Below are 17,692 nucleotides of genomic sequence, written 5' to 3'. Positions count from 1 at the left end.
CCCACCCCCATTATTTTGGAAAAGAAAAAAATTAAGTGGAAAAAACCCCAAAAGACAAGCACCAAAACGCTGCAAGAAAGGCAGAGCGACTCTTCGCGCAGCTCCTCTGACTTATTCCTCCTGCAAAGAAATCACCCTCCTGTTGGTTTCGAGGTCTTTGCTTTAGAGAAGGAGGGTTTCTAGTATGTGTTCTAAAAGCACACAGAAAAATACAATCAAGTATTTGTGTCCTCCACTGCCCCCAAACATAGCCCAATACATACCTGTGACCCAAGATGTCTTTTGAAGTTACAACAGCTCATGTTTCAATTAACAAGTATATTTTAGGCCTCTAGATACCAAATAATCCGCAACAATTGAGTATATTTTATTTCATGAAAGTATTTTATACCCAAATAAGTGATATACAATAACCAATGTTTAAAATGATTGAGGTAAATGCCTAACACCGTTAGTATAAATAAGGGATAAAAAAATTTTAAGTGCACTCAATGTTTAGATCCACGTGTTTGTGTCTGGTTACTGCCTGGGTACACAGTCACGAAGGTACCCAAGGTGTAACTTTCATGACCATTTCCACAGGTGGAAAATGAGAAAAACATACTTGATATCATGGCTTAAAGTGCAGAAAATAGTCAGAAAATTAGCTGTAATAACAGCGCCATTAGCTCAGAGCCTACCAGCTTGAGAAAACGAAAAATAACCTTGTCCCACTAGTTTCTAATTCTGTATCTTTTAAACAACAAGAAAACCCCACACTTCTCAGTCCTGTTGTAAAAGATCCACAAATCAAAGAGAAATTCAGTTACTTATCCAGGACAGCAAGGAATTTTACAAAATAAACTTTGAAAACTGATTTTCTGGACATCCATTCAGAACCATGTAACTTCTAAATACAAAATTTACAGACAAGTAAAATTTTTACACCTGACCACACCCTTTCAATCAGTTACTCTAGTGTGAATACCAAGTCAGGTTTTCTTCCTTTAGTGGGGGCATTTAGGGGCCTGTTTCCCCAAGACAGAACTAGTATTCCAGTAAAGGATGGGAAAATACATTTTGTGCCTACTACCAAGATTTTGTGGTTTGGAATGCTGCTTCCTTATTGCCTTTACTAAAGCGATGCCTCCAGGGCTCCATGAACGAGCACCTGTGAGCCTGTAGTTACAATCCTCATCATCAGATTTACTTTAGGAATAGAATATATTTGAAGCATGTAATGGCAGAGCTGAGAAAATCCAGTTTAGCCTCTGTTGACAGGACCTGTGAAAACACCAAGTGGAAAGCTGTTTGCTGCTTGTGAACCATGACTGCTGCTGAAAAACCAAACAACCCAGCAGGTTTTTGTTGTGTTTTTTTTATAGTTATGTTTTTAGAATACAAAGGCACCACAGGTGACCTTGTCAGCACTTTGCACTGCAGTGCTGCTGACAGGTGAGATCAGTCCCCATCTGCTCCAGTAGTAACCACACTCTGCACCTGAACTCCACAGGCACTTCCCACAGTTTGCAAGTACGTTGGGATAACCTGAGATGGAGGTTGGTGTGAGAGACCACGTTCAGCCCAGGCTGTTAGGCACAGCTCACTGTACTATCACAGTCCCTCCTGACTCACAGCAAAATCCCAGGTTTCTATTCCACAGTGATAGCTACGACAGGGATGTCAAGTTTTCTTCCCTTTGGCTTGAAACTTGTCTCAAGTTTGTGTTCAAAAAACAGCTTTTACCCATTAAAGCCCAAAGCTACTCCATAGAAGAACTGTGTTCCAAAAAATTCAACTCCTAGACATAGCCAGAATTACTGAAGCAGCCCAGGACAACTGCTGGAATCTTTCTTGGACAAGCCTCTTACCTAGGAGACCAAATGGAAGTTTTTGCCTAGAGAGGAAATGAACAACACAGTAGCCTTGGTGTCACAGAGGTGTCTGAAAGAAAGCAGCAATATTAATCACAAATAACCTACTTCCATAAATAAATATACATCAAGAAAAGTTGTCTTCCAGATCCTTTGGAAGCAAAAAATGTATAATGAGTTATTAAATACTTCAGCAAGGAGAACACTTTTCTAAACAAGGAAGACCAAGGCATACCTAATTACTTGGGAATCCAACACAGAGAAAGCACCTTTTGCTGCTTGTTTCTGAGGGTTTATTAAAAATATATTTTCAATATAAAAGTATAAAATAATTACTACTTTGGCTTGGAAAAAAAACAGCAGTGGTTCTGATTTTCAAGCAAAAAAAAATTATCCAGTGATAATTTCCATCTAGTTCCATCTTTTTTAAAAAAGATTCTTAAATGAGAAACAGGCAAATCTATCTCTCCAGATAGTATGTGCCAGCTCATGAGAACTTTAAAACAGTTATTGCTTTTATTTTCTTCCACGGAAGAGTTGAGTCTCATTCCTACTCATGTGGCCACACCACATTGCAGTAAGTCTAGTCCTGGGTGTTTAGCAAGTTACAAAATGTGTAAGTGCCACGGGAAAAAGGCACTGGAGAAATCAGCAAAGTAATAATTACTTGGCAGCAAAACATACTGGGGAAAGTGGTGGGAAAGCTTTCACTCCTACCATCTGTCAAGCTTTCCAGGGAGAGCAGCGCTAGCGCTGAAACCAAGCGCTAATTGCTGCATGTCCCAAGTAATTTGTATCATGCCATGCAATATGGGTAGGACAAGCAGTATCTTCTAGTAAATGCCAACATCAGATAAACAGAGAAAAAAACCCCACAACTTCTCTATCCATGCCTAACAAATACCCAAATGTACAATGTTATTTTCCATGTATTTATACAGCCACCATTCAGCATTAACGAGAAAGATGCGAGACAGTGATCACAGGAGGAGGGCTGCACACACAGTGCAATCACACCCCAACTTCCGTTCCTTCAGATAGCAAAACTTGTATGAAAGGAACATTTTTTCCTTCTCTAAAGGGTTAGAACAATATTTATAATTATTCTTTAAATGGTAATCAGCAGTTTGACCAGTTCATCCACAGGGAGTCACCATAAGGCAGAAGCAGGATAGCGGGTTTATCTTCTTAAGCGCAGGTTTATGCAAAATTGGTGACGGCTGAGGTGACAGTATCACCTCTGTGATCCAGCTGATCCTGGAGCCGTGCAAATTCAGCAAGTTCATTGAGTTCCTGAAATTGCCTGTCTGTTTTATGGCTCACCAGTGACCGGTAGAAGTGGACTGCAAACACAATGAAAATCAATCCAAAGGGCACCATAATGGACGTCGATGCAATGGCTGCTGCCTGTCCTGATGTGATGGTAGAACTGTTGCTCTGTGGGGTGCTGTCAGTTTTCTTCTTTAAAGGAAGGAACTTCACCCAGCACAGTAACACCACCTCTGCAAGAAAGAGCAAAGTCCCAATGACAGTGGAAAATGCCCACGCGAGCTCAATGTGCCGGTGCATACGCTCGTGAGGAGATTCCTTGACAGAGTTGAGGTTATGCACATTGCTAACAGCCTCTATGTTTGGAAGAATGCAGGTACTTATCATGAGTGCAAAAAGGTGAACTGCAACAAGCACAGTCGTGCAGGCACTGAAGGCTATCAAGAGCCCCTGAGGGTAGTCGTGTTCTGCATCGAGCTGAACTTCCACCATAGCCACCTGAAAAGGAAGGGAGACAGATGCAGTTACCTACATCATATATTATTTGACTGTAGGTCATTCAAAGTTTACACTTTGTTTCTGGAAGATCATCTGATCCAAACAGAGTAATTTACATTCCTCTTCATGTCAATCTGCACCCTTTTCATGAGGTCCACGTTTACGTCTGAGCTATCAAGCAAAGGCCACTGTTTTCACACTTACTGTTCTGTTGTAGAGCAAACCCACAACCACCTTGCCACCTCCAGCTCATGCCAGCAAAACAGCTGACCCTTATGAACAGCATACTTGCACTCAAGTGAAATATTTCTTCTTTTATGTTAAATTGAAGACGCAGCTTTTGATCTTTCACTTACAAAGTCTTTTGAAGTATGTGTAACACAAAAGGCTGCAAAGGCAGGGAACTGCTGAAACAGCCTCAGTGGTCCTTTCTCCTTGGATATGTGGGTTTAAGTTCTAAAGTGCAGAAACCTTTCATGAGAAAGATCACCTTTCCATGGAGCTCTCAGCTAGATTCTTTCACTAAAGTATTTAAGCAGACTCTGGAACACAGATTCACAACATGAAAGTCTCCAAAATGCCCATGGCAGCCAAGCAAGCCTGTTAAGAAGCTGGAGGAAAGACAATGTCTCCAGAAAAGATAACACAGTGCTCCCAGGCATCATTGCTCCCCCAAAGATGAGGCTACTCATGAAGATGCTCCAGCCTTCCACTACCATATGCGGCCATGCCCTTTTATAATCTTAGATCTCCAAGCATGTCTTTGCCTAAGGAGTAAAAAAATCAGCATTCAATAACAGCACTAGGAAACTCATAAAACCAGCTGGGATATTTCTGATAAAGCAAATGAACTAGAATGCCTTTTAACTGGTTTAAAAACTGCCAGGTGGTTTTATGCATACGTGCAATTGATGAGTGACATCAATCCCAACAGCTCTCCTGAAATGATCTTTCCTGGTAAATTTGCCTTTCAGACAAAGGACAGTTCCAAAGAGGAAATAATGCACCACGGTCTCCACATTTAGTGCTCTTTCTCAAAGGAACTCATTAAACAGACAAAATACAGGTAAAATGCAGAGGAAAAAACCTGACACCAATCTGAAATATAAGCACATCAAGCTGACAGGAAGAAAAATTCATGAGTGATATGGATGCAGGGAGGCATGGAAACTAGGGCCCAAAGACAGCTGCAAAAGCAGCAGGAACATTCAAACCTCACTATTTTGCAAGAGCTGAGCCAGGCTAACCTAGTCCTGGATCCCATCTTCTTATGTATGTTCCAGGACACCAGAACTCTGAATCACTAATGCACCCAATATATTAAGGCAACCCGGGGTTTTGCTCAGACATGTTTCAACAGGCATTTGAGGCCATTTGCCAATTTTTTAATTCCTTTATTGAAACCTTTTATTGTCATAAGCCTAACCACCCAGCCAACTAGTAAGCAGTTTCCACGTGTTACAAGAAACTCAACAAGAAGTTATATTAATGCACATACAGTCCTTGCTCAAGGATTTAAAAATACCATTTTTCAGCTGTGGGAAACTTCACATTTGAGAGGATAAGCATTTGCTTGTCAGGTCTCTCTTCTGCAAGATTGCTTGTTAAGTCCCAACATACTCGTGGGATGTTGGGCTTCCTGTGTTTTTCACAGAACAATTGCAATCCTTCACCACTGAGGATTCATTTTCGTACGTAAAGATTTTTCTTGTAAGTCTTCTGCTGTTCCTAGATTCAAAGCATGACAAGACACTTTAATCCTTTATCCTAGTACTTAGTATGATAACATAAACATGGCACTAAAGAGCTTCATGAGAGGAAGACTTTATTTTCTTTTAAGAACTGATGTATTTAGTTTACCAAATATTGAAGACATTTTGTATTTCCATTAATCAATGCCTCCATACTAATGATATCAAGCATCTGATTTTGAACACCTTGTGTTCATGTCTGGCAGACAGCCTGACCCATAAGTGAAAAATCAGTTCATGTTTTCTGTCTCCTCAAACTCTCAGTGAAGCTAATTTGGGAACTCTTTCAGTGTAAACTAGCAGAAAAGCTGCCAACTCTTTTCAACTCTGAGTTTACTTCCTGGGCCAAGCTTGAGCCAGGCACCTAAACCAAAAAGCTTCATTTTTCACCATGAGGGCCTGTGCCTGTTTTCTAACAATGATGCAGTGTCAGAAGTTCTTCCCTCCTTTGCTCATGCTGCAATTTCAAAATAAACAGATCACAACTGCTCTTGTAAAGTAATACCTGCAAGAACAGGGCCCTGGTGAGGTCATCTGATATGATCCAAATTTATATAAAGCCTGAACTCACAGGTACACGCTGATGTTCTAGGCAGGATATGTTCCTGCTCTACTTGTTCAGAAGAGCTGCTCAGGGCAGGAACTGTCGTCAGTGGCTGCACACTTTCCAATACAACACTTTTAGCACCTTCTCCTTCACCACTTTCAAAGCTTCTCTGAGCATTTGCTGCATGATTTGACCGTGCAGCTGCCATGCTGCAAGTGCCCGGCCTTGCTGCGTAGTCACAGTGTAACACGGGCTGGAAGACACCTCAGGAGGTCATCTGGGCTAATCCCTGGTTCAAAGAAGAGCTAACTTTAACTTCAGATCATCCTACAGATATGACTGACAGATTTACTATGGCTCTTGCCAAAGCTGTACATCTGAAGTACAGCTTCTTGACAAAACTAAAGGACTCATAGCATCAAGACACAAGACTGAAGCTCTCATAAGCCTAAAAACAAGTGGGTATTCAGATGTTTTCAGAATATAACTGAATTCTGGCACATAACCTTGTTAAGCCTTCAACAGTCCTGGATTTCAGTCACAGCAGCCTAATTACTACCACAGTGCAAAAAATTTAACAACTTGCCCTCTAGAAGAATCTGCACTTCAACTTCTTTTAAAGTACAATACCTTGACCAAGTTCATTTCACTTACTTATTCATAATGCTCTCATGTCTTATTCGACCAGAGGGGCTTAAATAAAGCCCCTGCTTTTAAATTAAAATCACAGGCTTACATCTTTTTCAGAATCAGTAGACAGTGCTGTAGAGAAAAGGAAATAAAAAGCTTTATCTCAAGTAAATCTGTATTATCTATGAGCTATAATTTATAGATGACTTCCTTTCTTCCCCTTCCCCACAAAGATGCCTCTGAGCTCAGGTTGGTGGGAACATAACCCTGAACTGGGACTGCATTTTATACAGTCTAGCACTGGAATGGCTGAAAAGAAAGCTGTGTTGATCAAACATCACAACTACATTTTTGAGGGTCCATCCATCATTGCTTGTCTATGGGTGGGACCACAGAGGAAACTCAATAATGAGCCGAGTGTCACAGCATCACTGGGAATCAGCTCCTCTGGCTGGCTCCCTGTTTTCCTGACTACTATTCACTCCAGAGGCAGAGGCACAGAGCCAGGCTCTCACAGACTGTCTGCACCATTCATAAAGAGTTATAAACAACTCATACAGAGACTCTGTATGAGCCAGAATAACTTACCGGAAATTAAAAACAGATAAGTCAAAATAATGATCTTATTTACTGGTTTCATACAGAAGGGAAACTAAGCATCATTTATCCATTAGTCCAGGATCTTGACTGCAGATTACTGTATGCTGCAGAATGGCAAAACACATTAATATTTGCTGATGCTGACACTCTGGATGACAGCATCCATGGAAACCTGAGTGAAAAAAATGCTCAGGTTTACTGGGGGAAGCTCAGCTCTCACATCAGTTGCCATCACCAGCCCCTACAACTGTTTCTGAAGCTCACTTACGGTGGCAAATCCTGATGTCTGAAACAAAACTAATTGTAAAACAGGTTTTTAATATTTTCTGAGGAAACATAACACTTCAGGGTTTGAAACCTGGCTGAGCGTTTCATACTCCACCTCACTGTCTGAGCGATCCCTTGCCTTTGGCATGCCTCATTCCACCAGGGTATACATCACCAATCCTGAGGGAATAAACTTCGCAAAATGGCTGCAGTTTGACACAAAAATAGTCCAAAAAAAGGGAACAGTTCAGCGGAGATAAACTTAGTTTTTACTAGAGGACGCAAGTACTGTCTAATCAAAGAGCAAGGATCAGTGGGGCTGGCATGGAAACCAGCAGACTCCACTCCTGACAATTCCCATCAATTCACTGGGTGGTCCTGGATGTGTCACTTAACCTCTTTCTTCCTTGCCTGATAAGGAAAAGAGAGGAACAATGACCCTTCATTGCTGTTGTCAGCTTTGGTCCAAGACTAGACTGTACTTCAGCAGCATTTTGTTCAAGTATCAGGTGCCAAAGAACTGCAGTCAGTAAACAATGCACAGGCGTGACAGCAAAACAGCTCAGCTTTTCAAGGCAGAGGGACAACTCTGAAAGATAAACAAAGTTTTTAAAAGAAATCTAAAAATATTCGAAATTTAACTCATCTCTTCTGAAATTCGATTAGGAAGTCTTGGCTAGAGGAGTAGGACTAGGTCTGTCAGTGCACAACTGAAGAGACTAGGGGTGGATTTCCACGCTGAACTCGTTAAAGGAAGAAAAGAAGTGGATTTTTTTGAGGGGGAGCTTGGAAAAACTAAAACATGAATGTTCACATGTAACATTCCTGGCAATTAGAGATTTTGTTAATTGAAACAAAGTGGCTTTTTCCTGAAATACTGTAAGCAACAAATTCAAAAGCAGCGGTTTTCAACAGCAGGAGACTGAACCCCCAGAATTCTAAAGAATTGAGAAACAAGCAGAAGCCTCACCTCATGTATCCACGGATTTTGAGAGTCCACATACCATATATTTAGAGAAAACCCAAAGGAATTCAAGACATTGAGTATGACCTTAAAATAATAGGATTTACATTAACTGAGATGCACCCTCCCTTAAAAGAAAATCTGTAAAACCCAACAAACTACTTTTTTCCCATGTTCTCTCTCTACGTAGAGGCCTGACTCAAGCAGCCTCAAACTGCTCTGAGACGGCAGAACGAGTGTTCAACAAGGAAAACTCATTATCAGAAGCGGCTTGTGAGCTCCCTGCCGGATGCGTGTTACCCCAGGAGAACCGACTCAAACGCATGAACACAGCTGCCTGTCAGTCAAACGAGCAGCACTCCACCACCTCCCGAAGAGTTGTGGTCTGTTTTTAGCCATTGAAGGAGGACAGTGACATTTATTTGACCGTCAGGAGGCTGCTGTGTTTTCCAACAGCATCATTGGAACAATGGCTCTGGAAAGGAGTAGATTCAACGGCTGAAAATGTTCAGTTTGTTACAAGCGGGGCAAAAAATCAAACTAAAGCGAGTCAGAGGAGTGAAATTCCGAATTTATAAACCGTGAAGGATTCGTAACAGCTGCATAAAGGGGCCGAGGACAGAGTTTGCAGCTTTGCATGTCAGAGGTCTGGGCAGATGAGGAAGTCTGTGAGTTACTGTATTTCAAACTAAATGGAGCTTCCATATGACACAATTCGGGCTACTACACTGTGCTTCACATCAAACTCGAAAGAAAACACACACGAACAAAAAACCTGTTTCTAAACCACGCAAAACACTCCAAACTAAGCAACACCCTAGTTTTCCTTAAATAAAAACCAGAAACCTCTCAACTGCAAAGGACTGATGATGGATGAGTCTGAGTGGCACCACCAACTTTAATCAGTTGTATTTCTTGGTTATCTAAAAGCAGGTCCAGTGCAAGAGCTGCCCCTGCCCTCGCAGCGCAAGGCGCGCGGTCTGGGAGAAGAGCGGGCATGGAAGCCCCGCAACCCGGGCAGCGCCGCGGGGCTCCGTGCGCGGCCCCTTCGCTCCCGACACCCCGAAACACGGCACGGTGACGCCGCACTCAGCGCCCCGGGGAGCTGCCCACGGTACACGCGGCGGGCACCGCGGCTTCTGCGGTCCCGAGCATCCTCCGTGGGGGAAATATGTAACAATCAAACAAATCTTGCACTATCTGGCGGAGATAAAAGCCGAGAGGCAGCTCTGAACTCGTGCCATGAAGCGCTCCAAAACAAACGAGCTACCGAAACGAACTGCCGGGAGCGCTGCTCCCTCTGCCCGGGGCTGGCCGGGCGCTCCGGGGCGGCGGCAGCAGCGCCCGCCCCGCTCCCCGCCGCCCCAGGTGCCACACGCCGCGTCGGGGGCAGCGCCCGGGCCGGGCCCGGCTCCCCCGTCCTCCCCGCAGTGGGCTCCGGCCGGAGAAAACAGAAGCTGCGGCAGCGCTGCCGGCCCCGTGCCACCCCCCTGCCCGCCCGGGCCAGGCCGGGCGCTCACCATGGCGAAGCCGGAGAGCAGCGCGGAGGTGCGGCTGGAGGCTTTCAGCTTGGCGCGGCTCAGGTAGAGCTTCCGCCAGGACAGCGCCTGCATCGAGTGCTCGTTCAGGCTCATGGGCTCGGGGCAGAGGAGCGGAGCGGGGCGAGGCGAGGCCGAAGTGAGGTGAGATAAGGCGAGGCGAGGCGAGGCGGAGCGGGGCCGGCGGGAGGTCGCGGCTCTCTCCAGCACAGCGGGCCCGGCCGCGCTAACACCCCATGGCGGCAGCGCGGCTCTGGCGGGCCGGAGCCGCACCCGCCGCGCGCCCCGCGAGCCTGCGCGCCCCGCCCCGGCCCCGCCCCGCCGCGCCCCATTGGCCCTCGCCGCCCGGCCACGCCCCCGGGCCCGCCGCGCGCCGCCGCTTCCCGGCAGCCTCGAGGCTCAGCCCAGGCGGGCGCTGTGCCCCGGGGGCGCCGCCCGCCACCAGGGGGCGCCGCGGCGGGAGAGCTGCGGCCCCGGGCCCTGAGGGCGCTGAGGCCCTGGCGGAGCTGTGGGGTCGAGCCGCTGCTGGAGCCCCGCCCCGAGCCCCGATTGGAGCCCCCGCTGGAGCCCCCCGCGCGTTCCCCGGGTGAGCAGCTCAGCTGGAGTGCAGCTGACGGGAATCTGTCGTTTCCGGTGGGTTTGTGCCCCTCAGCCCGGTGCGGGAGCCCTTGCGCTCCCCAGCGGACAGGATGGGGTGTCCCACTGCAACACTTCACTCAGAACAAAACACAAAGCCGTGCCTCAACCTCCTCCTTATGTAGCCTCCGGTCCTGAAATGCTTAAACATTTAACCGACACCTGTCCTGTGGATCCAGACTGGCCAAAGCATCCACCCTTGCTTCCAGTTAAAATTGATGCACCTAACCTTTTGTCACGTAGTTCAGGTGTTTTGCAACATTTTGTAGGCCAAGAGCTCTTTGATAAACCTGCCTTTATTAGCAAGCAGTTGATAAGGTTGATTAAGCAGAAGATTTCAACATCTACACATGCCAGTGTTGAAACATCTTTTATTACCAGGTTCACATAAACCCTTTAAACCATAATTTATTTTTTCCGTGTTTTACAGAGGGAAAAGTGAGGCATAGAGCAGAACTCCCTAGCGAACACTTGGCACAGTTCTGAAGATGATTTCTGAAAAGGTGAGGCAAAATGCTGCTTGTGCCACATCAAATTTGTGCATCAGGAGGCTTAAGGGATGTGTAAGAAACAAACCTGTTGCTCTCAATTTGTAGTTAAGAAAAATAGGATTTTAAAAGTACAAATATTGCTGGACAAGGATACTTTTACTATTAACAGGAACATGGATGGTCGCCTAGGAGATGAATCCATGCTAGTTCCATTAGCAATCAAAAGAACCGCTAGTTTGTATTGTTTTGACATTTTCCACCTTACTTACAAGTAGGAAAATCACAGCACATTGTCTTTGCTTTTTTCTTCTCTTCACACCTTTCTGATTTGCAAGGTCCTTCACTTACTTAAGCGCAGCAAAGGGACTGACAATCTAAACCAACAAGGTCACTTGATGCTTTTCATGTACAAGGCATTATTTTTAAAAAGATGTAGCGAAAACATCCAAGAAAAATAGTCTTAACGATTTGAAGTCTTCAGAGGCATTCCCTGTACCATGTAGATCTGATCTCATTCCCTTCTCAGGAAATAAACACAGTCCTCTTGTTATAAACAACTTCGGGTGAGATTTTTATCTACAGGGGCATTAAAACACCTCAGTGGAAGAAAGAGTTTGACTTAGTCTTTCCATAAAAGCCTTTGCTGTTCTCTCACTGACTCCACGGAATGTTGACCACCTTCTTTCTCTTTTTTTGGGTGACCATACTGCTGTGTAGGATCCATTTGAGTGGAAGTCCAGCATAAGTTAAAATTTAGAGGCAGATTTGGCACTGTTAGGTTTGTGGTTAGACTTGATGATCTTAAAGGTTTTTTCCAACATAAAAGATTCTGTGATTATAAAACATTACTCTTTCTTTGGTGTGCTTTAATTATTTAAAAAAACCCAAAAAACCAGAACAGAAGTCCTCACCCCACAATCAACATTCTCTGTGTCTCCCACTGGTGCCTGAGGCTAAGTCTGAGCACCACATTGCAAAGCAATGAGGAACAAACCCATTGTGATTTCTTTGTCACTTTTTTCTTGGGAGATATGACAACCATCAAAAAACAGTAACTAGAACTTCCTCCGTATCTCAAACAAACATTTAAGTCTCTGTCATTTAGTTCCTATGGAATCATATATTTGAAAATATTTTGCATTGCTGCTCATGACAAATGTTTATGTACATGTACATAACCAACATTGATTGTTCACTATTTCGTCTTGTTTCTGTGCAAAATTATGGTTGAACTGTAACATCATGAGGGATTACTACTGCACTAATAACACCTAGGTCTTGACCTGTTCCCTAAAATCAGATTTCCCTAAAAAAAACCACCTGCAAGAGACATACATCTGACAAGGACTTCAAGTATCTTTCTAAATAATTGTATTAAAATAGACTCTTTGAACTCACTGTTGGTCTATTTTTCAGTCCATCACTCTTACTTCTGTTTATTGGAAAAGGCTTTGAAAGATACAACAACGTTAAACACTGATGTACGGCTGAGTTTGTATTTCATTCAGAGAAACAGTATGAAAAAGGACCTACAGAATCAGAGAAGCATCTCATCTCATGCCCTTTTCCAAACCAGACCCATGTGTCATTTTGAGCTTCCAAGCCTCGGCGTTGTAGCTATGAAATAAACATTCCTTTCCTATAAGAAAGAAAAGAAAAAACGGTTTGTTAAGCAGAAAAACATACATTAAGAATCAAGCCTTCTTTCTGCAACTAAAACATGAAGACCACAGCATGCACCCTTTTCCCTTTCTGTTCCATTTTACAGCTCCATCTGAGGTACAAACTAAACAGGATAAATTATTTCCAACTCTATTACTCATTATGACACACCTCTACACTGCCACTCTAGAGTTAGCTGAAACTAAAAGAGTCAGCCATGCTTAATTAACTCTTAGAAATGCTTCAGGGAGTTCTTCTGAAGTCACGCTGGGGCTCAGAGCCGGAGTTCGCTGTCACCTGTGACCCGTGCAATTGCGGAAGGCCACCAAAAGGGTGTATCCTGCCCTCTCCCTTCATCTCAGCCCTCTCCAGCCTGTGGATTGCACCGATCAAATGGCTACAGAGCTTCAGTGGATTGACCTAATGAAATAAATACATATTTTTTTCTTAATGGCTGAGTTTTCTGCCGGATCAGGTCACTGAACTGACTCGCCCCGTGGCTGCACCAACATCAGACCTACTGCAGGAAAGTGAGGGATGCAAGAGAAAGGGAACGGGCCCTTTCAGCAGCAGGCTGTTATTACCCCTAATTAGAGGTAATGTCAACCCGTTCTCTGGATCATTTATGCATGAACACAATCGGAGCAGGTGGCAGAAGTCCAAGTTTCTTTCCAGAAAGCCCTGAGAAATCTGTACACTGTCACAAGGATACTCACAGTTCTTTTTTTCTGCTAAAAATGTACTTCTGTATTTTCTGTAGGAGGCTGAATAGGTTCGCTGAGTACCCTGTGATTAATGTGATCCGGTGCTGAGCACACCGAGCTGCTGCCCTCGGCAGAGCAGCTTTGCTAAAACGTATCTCCAGCTTCACATGCAAATCAGCACTTCCATTTGTTCCTGTTACTGCACCCAACCCGAATCGAGCCACCACAAAGTGGAAGTCATGGTAGATCTGCATTAAAAACAACACATTTGAACTTGCAAAAGGCAAATAAAGGTTTGCCAGCAGTCCTAGGGAGGCTAAAGGAAACATCTTTGTAAATCTCATCTGAAGTAGAGCTTAATGTTTAGTTGATGGAATTTCTGCAGAGGAAAGATTTTGATCTGCCCTGTCTAGAAAAATGGTATTTCAGCTTCCTTCATAAAACAGTGAAATAGTTAAATATCTCATCTTCAATCTTGACCCAAGGTAAAGTATAGAATGGTAGATCGTACAGGATAAACAGTATTTTCAAAAATGTTTTAAGATTAGTCCGGTCCATTCTATGCAATGGGAAGTAACTGTTTTAAAGCTCAGTGGGGTGAAATGATTCCATGTCTTCGTACAGCTTTCCCAAGCACAGCACTTCAGCTCTGGTTTCAGCATGAGCCCTGCCGCACAACATTAATTAAATGACAGCTCCCAGTTCCAAGCTAACGAGGTCAGGATCCAGCGCCTTGGAATGATTAGATCTTAAATAATTTAAGCTACATTAATGTCTAGCAAAAAAAAAGTTTTAGAGTTTTTTTCAAAGAGTTCAGCTTAGCCCCTTTCCAATAACCACCACTCCCTTTCCACAGTTGATGCTGTGGTTTTGACACTGCATCACAATGTTGGTGTGTTTTTCCCATATTTTTGACTGTGATTAAGGCCAGCCTTGTGTCAGCCCTGGGCTGTGCTGTTCCAAGCACTGCCTGATGGGGCTCAGCTCTGTGCATTGTTGGAAAACTGTGCCATAATCTGCTCAGAGGGGAAATCAGCCCCAACCCTCATCAGCCAGCAATAAGCATGGGAATTTAATATTGCTTCTAAATGTTTTTATCCTGTCTAATGCAGCTGTGCATATGGATATTCTTATCATCCACAGCCTACACATTCCCATTCCCCTCCTTTTTTTTTTTTTTTCCCAGTTCTTTTAAGTTTGGGATAGGTTTTTTGTTATTGACACACAGATTATTTCCATGGTATAATGAACTGTAGTTGAATAGGTATCATTTCTGTCTTAAAACAAGGTTTAAAAAGTGTTTTCTATTTTTGGAGATCTATAGATAGATATTGTGTTGTTTCTGAAACATTTACTTCCACACTTCCAAAATGTGCTCTGGTGTTTCCAGGTGGATGTGATGGATACAGTCCTTGCTGGGTTTGCTTGATACACCAAGAGTCTCAGATTGTCCATGTCCGAAAAAAAATATTTAGAAAAATGAGTTGATTTTTTTTTATGTCTCTGTTCTGTCTCTTTTGGTGGACTTTTGCAGCATGGATGGATGATGTGTTTTTTGTCTGATGATTCTCTAGTAACATCCATTTATCTTGTATTCTGACCTCAATCCTACAGATGTACACATGTATTTAATTTTAAGATTGAGTAATCTTGGCTGAAAGGTCGAGATATGTATATATCTCCTCAGGATTATGGATTAATAATGCACTTGCTCCAACAGACATCTGGAATCCACACTTCAATATATAGGCTATAAAACACTTCCATACCATAATAAAGTTCAATCATCTGCAAATAGGGAGATGTTAGAGAAAGACTACATAATTTTTCAAGATTCTGCAAACAGTTCTTGGCAGATTCAGAAGGAGAAGCTCGCTGCCTTAAATCCTGTTAGAACTCTGTCCTCTCCTGCTTTTATCCATGCATCATGGATCATTAAAATAGGGATCGTTCCAAAGAGATCAACGGCAAGGCCTGCAAAGTTGAATTTTAATGTGTTTTAAATTTTGCGTTAACACTTAATATATTTCATATAGTACCTAGGACGCTTAACTGATTGCAAAAAGCAAACCAGAGGAGCACTGCCAAAGCCATCAGCCCCGACCCTGGGTTTGGGTACCCTTTGATGTTCCCTTTCTGGGGGTGTGGATGGGGAGTAAAGGATGTCACTTCAGAGAGGAGCCACGCTGTGGAACCTGGGGGCTGTTCAAAACCTGCACTCTGACCCTGCTATTGCAATCAGATGGTCCCAATACTTGCTCAGCATCAATTTAGAGTAGATGTTAGTGGGTGTTGTAGAAATGAGACCCGCCGATAGTTTTAGGAACTGCAGGATTTCCATCCTGCAGGTTTTTTGTATCAGCAGCTACTTTATAGCATTTTTACCTACTTTTTCATGCGATTTCTAACTGCCTGTTGTACATGCATATTGCAAAGGCAATTTTGTTTTATTTAACACCTGTTTAACACCGTTTACCATACATTCTAGATTTTATGACCCGTTCTCACAAGACACGTGGGTGCAGTGCCGGGAGCGGTGCCGGCACCAGCCGGGGTGCGCTTTTCGCGCCGAGCTGCTCCGCACATGTGGCAGAGGCACGGAGCAAAGCCAACACCACAATTAACCCCAAGTCCGTGTATTATAAGATTATTTTCAAGTGTTGCTACATTAATTCCCCGCTCTTTACCCCGGCTTTACGCCGTTGGGGTCGGGCACACTCGCGGAGCTCAAATTACCCCCCGGTTGAGCAGAACCGCTCAACTCTTCGGGCACGTCGCGGGGGCTGCGGTACCAACCCAGGGACCGTCCTCGCCTTTGTGGGGCCCCGTCCCCGTCCCCCCGCTGCCGCTCAGCGCCTGCGTGCCGCGCACTCGTGACCGAACACCGCACGGCGGGGCCGGGGGCCAGCACAGCGCCGGTACCGCCCCGGTACCCCGGCCAGCAGAGCGCCGGTACCGCTCCGGTATCCCACCCAGCCCCCCATCCCGACCAGCCCAGCGCCGGTACCGCCCGGTACCCCGGCGAGCCCCCCATCCCGACCAGCACAGCGCCGGTACCGCCCCGGTATCCCACCCAGCCCCCCATCCCGGCCACCCCAGCGCCGGTACCGCCCCGGTACCCCGGACATTCTCCCCATCCCGGCCAGCCCAGCGCCGGTCCTGTGCCGTGCCCCCGGACATCAACCCCGCCCGCCCCGGCCAGCCCAGCGCCGGTACCGGCGCCGTGTCCCCGGTCCGCCCCCCCGCCACCCCCCCGGCCCGCCGCTGTTTACGTTCCGGGCACTGCGACGCCTGCGCCCCGCTCCGCACGCAGCGCCTGAACATGGTTCCTTAGGACTTTGCAAAAGGCATCGCCGCCGCCCCCCTCCCCTTCCCTCCCCCTTTCTCCCCCCCCCCAAAAAAAAAAAAAAGTCCTGGTGCAAAATTGCAAAACTTTAGCGAGCCCTGGATGGCTTTTGTTTTGCCTCCTCCCCATTTGGGCCAAATATGCAGGACAGGAACTGTTGACAAATAAGTGATGAAACTCTCCAAAAAAATGGAGGCAAAGAAAGACTCTGGAAGAAGATTGGTGTGTAGCTGGCTTCGGTCTCTTTCCTATTCGTGCCTTTTAATTGATTTTGCTTAATTGTTTGCAAAGGGAGAAATGCATGTGGGACGTAGGCAGCGGAGCGACTTAGTTTGCAAGAGCGCGGCTGAGGCAGCGGGGAAGGGGCGGAATGGAACCGAGGGACGGGCAGGGTGGGACGATCATGGATCATTTTTTTTCCGGTGCGTGCGGGTTTGCGCTAATCCACCGCGCGTGTCCGCGGGGCTGCGGGGCGGGTTCGCAGGGCGAGAGCTACCGGGAGAGGGGCAGAGCCGCCGGCGGCAACCGGTGCACCGGGCTCCCCCCGCTCCTCCGGGGACCTACCTTGTGCCGGTCCCCGGCCGCCTCCAGCCCCGTCTCCGCGCCCGCCGCAGCTTCCCCGGGGCAGCGGCACTGGCCTCCGCCGGGCCTACCCTCCATCCCCCCGCATTGAACTCGTTGCTGCCCCTCAGCCGCGGACCCCCGCGCTTTCGGCGCTGTCGAGCGTGCGGGGCGGCGGGGGGAGCGCGCGGGGGCTGCGCATCCATCGCGGCGTTACATAAAGCGATCTGGTTTTTTAAATCGCCGCTTCCGGTGTGACTATGGAAACACTCGGATTATGTAAATACCGAAACCTGGATGCTGGGCATCAGATGCGAAGATTCGCCCCCCTTCCCTTCCCCGGGGAATTAGCTCGTGTTCACGTGTAATAATATT

General features: G+C 45.7%; 2 protein-coding genes across 7 annotated transcripts in view; one reads left to right on the top strand and one right to left on the bottom strand.

Moving 5' to 3' along the window:
* Nucleotides 1-343: 343 nt before the first annotated feature.
* Nucleotides 344-17,623, bottom strand: ORAI1 (ORAI calcium release-activated calcium modulator 1). Of its 3 annotated transcripts, XM_039561017.1 has the most exons (3): nucleotides 17,321-17,623; nucleotides 12,578-12,683; nucleotides 344-3,620 (listed from the first exon to the last, which is right to left on the bottom strand). In XM_039561017.1, the coding sequence occupies exons 2-3, from the start codon at nucleotides 12,596-12,598 to the stop codon at nucleotides 3,054-3,056; spliced, it is 588 nt and encodes a 195-aa protein (XP_039416951.1). In that variant the 5' UTR covers nucleotides 12,599-12,683; nucleotides 17,321-17,623; the 3' UTR covers nucleotides 344-3,053. The 3 variants fall into 3 exon arrangements, with proteins under 3 accessions (XP_039416951.1, XP_010396653.1, XP_039416949.1); XM_010398351.4 differs by lacking the exon at nucleotides 17,321-17,623 and having other exon boundaries at nucleotides 12,578-16,383; XM_039561015.1 differs by lacking the exons at nucleotides 12,578-12,683; nucleotides 17,321-17,623 and adding an exon at nucleotides 9,900-10,198.
* Nucleotides 16,723-17,692, top strand: part of KDM2B (lysine demethylase 2B) — a 108,029-nt gene continuing 107,059 nt past the window's right edge. For all 4 annotated transcript variants that reach the window (XM_039561010.1, XM_039561006.1, XM_039561008.1 and 1 more), the window contains exon 1: nucleotides 16,723-16,978. In XM_039561010.1, coding sequence (XP_039416944.1) covers nucleotides 16,928-16,978 — 51 coding nt within the window. In that variant the 5' untranslated portion in view covers nucleotides 16,723-16,927. The remainder of the gene's footprint in view (nucleotides 16,979-17,692) is intronic.

Source organism: Corvus cornix, chromosome 15 (assembly GCF_000738735.6).
Source record: "Corvus cornix cornix isolate S_Up_H32 chromosome 15, ASM73873v5, whole genome shotgun sequence".
NCBI classification, from domain to species: Eukaryota; Metazoa; Chordata; class Aves; order Passeriformes; family Corvidae; genus Corvus; species Corvus cornix.
The sequence above is the reverse complement of the archived record's forward strand: the minus strand, read 5'-3'. Positions and strand labels throughout refer to the sequence as shown.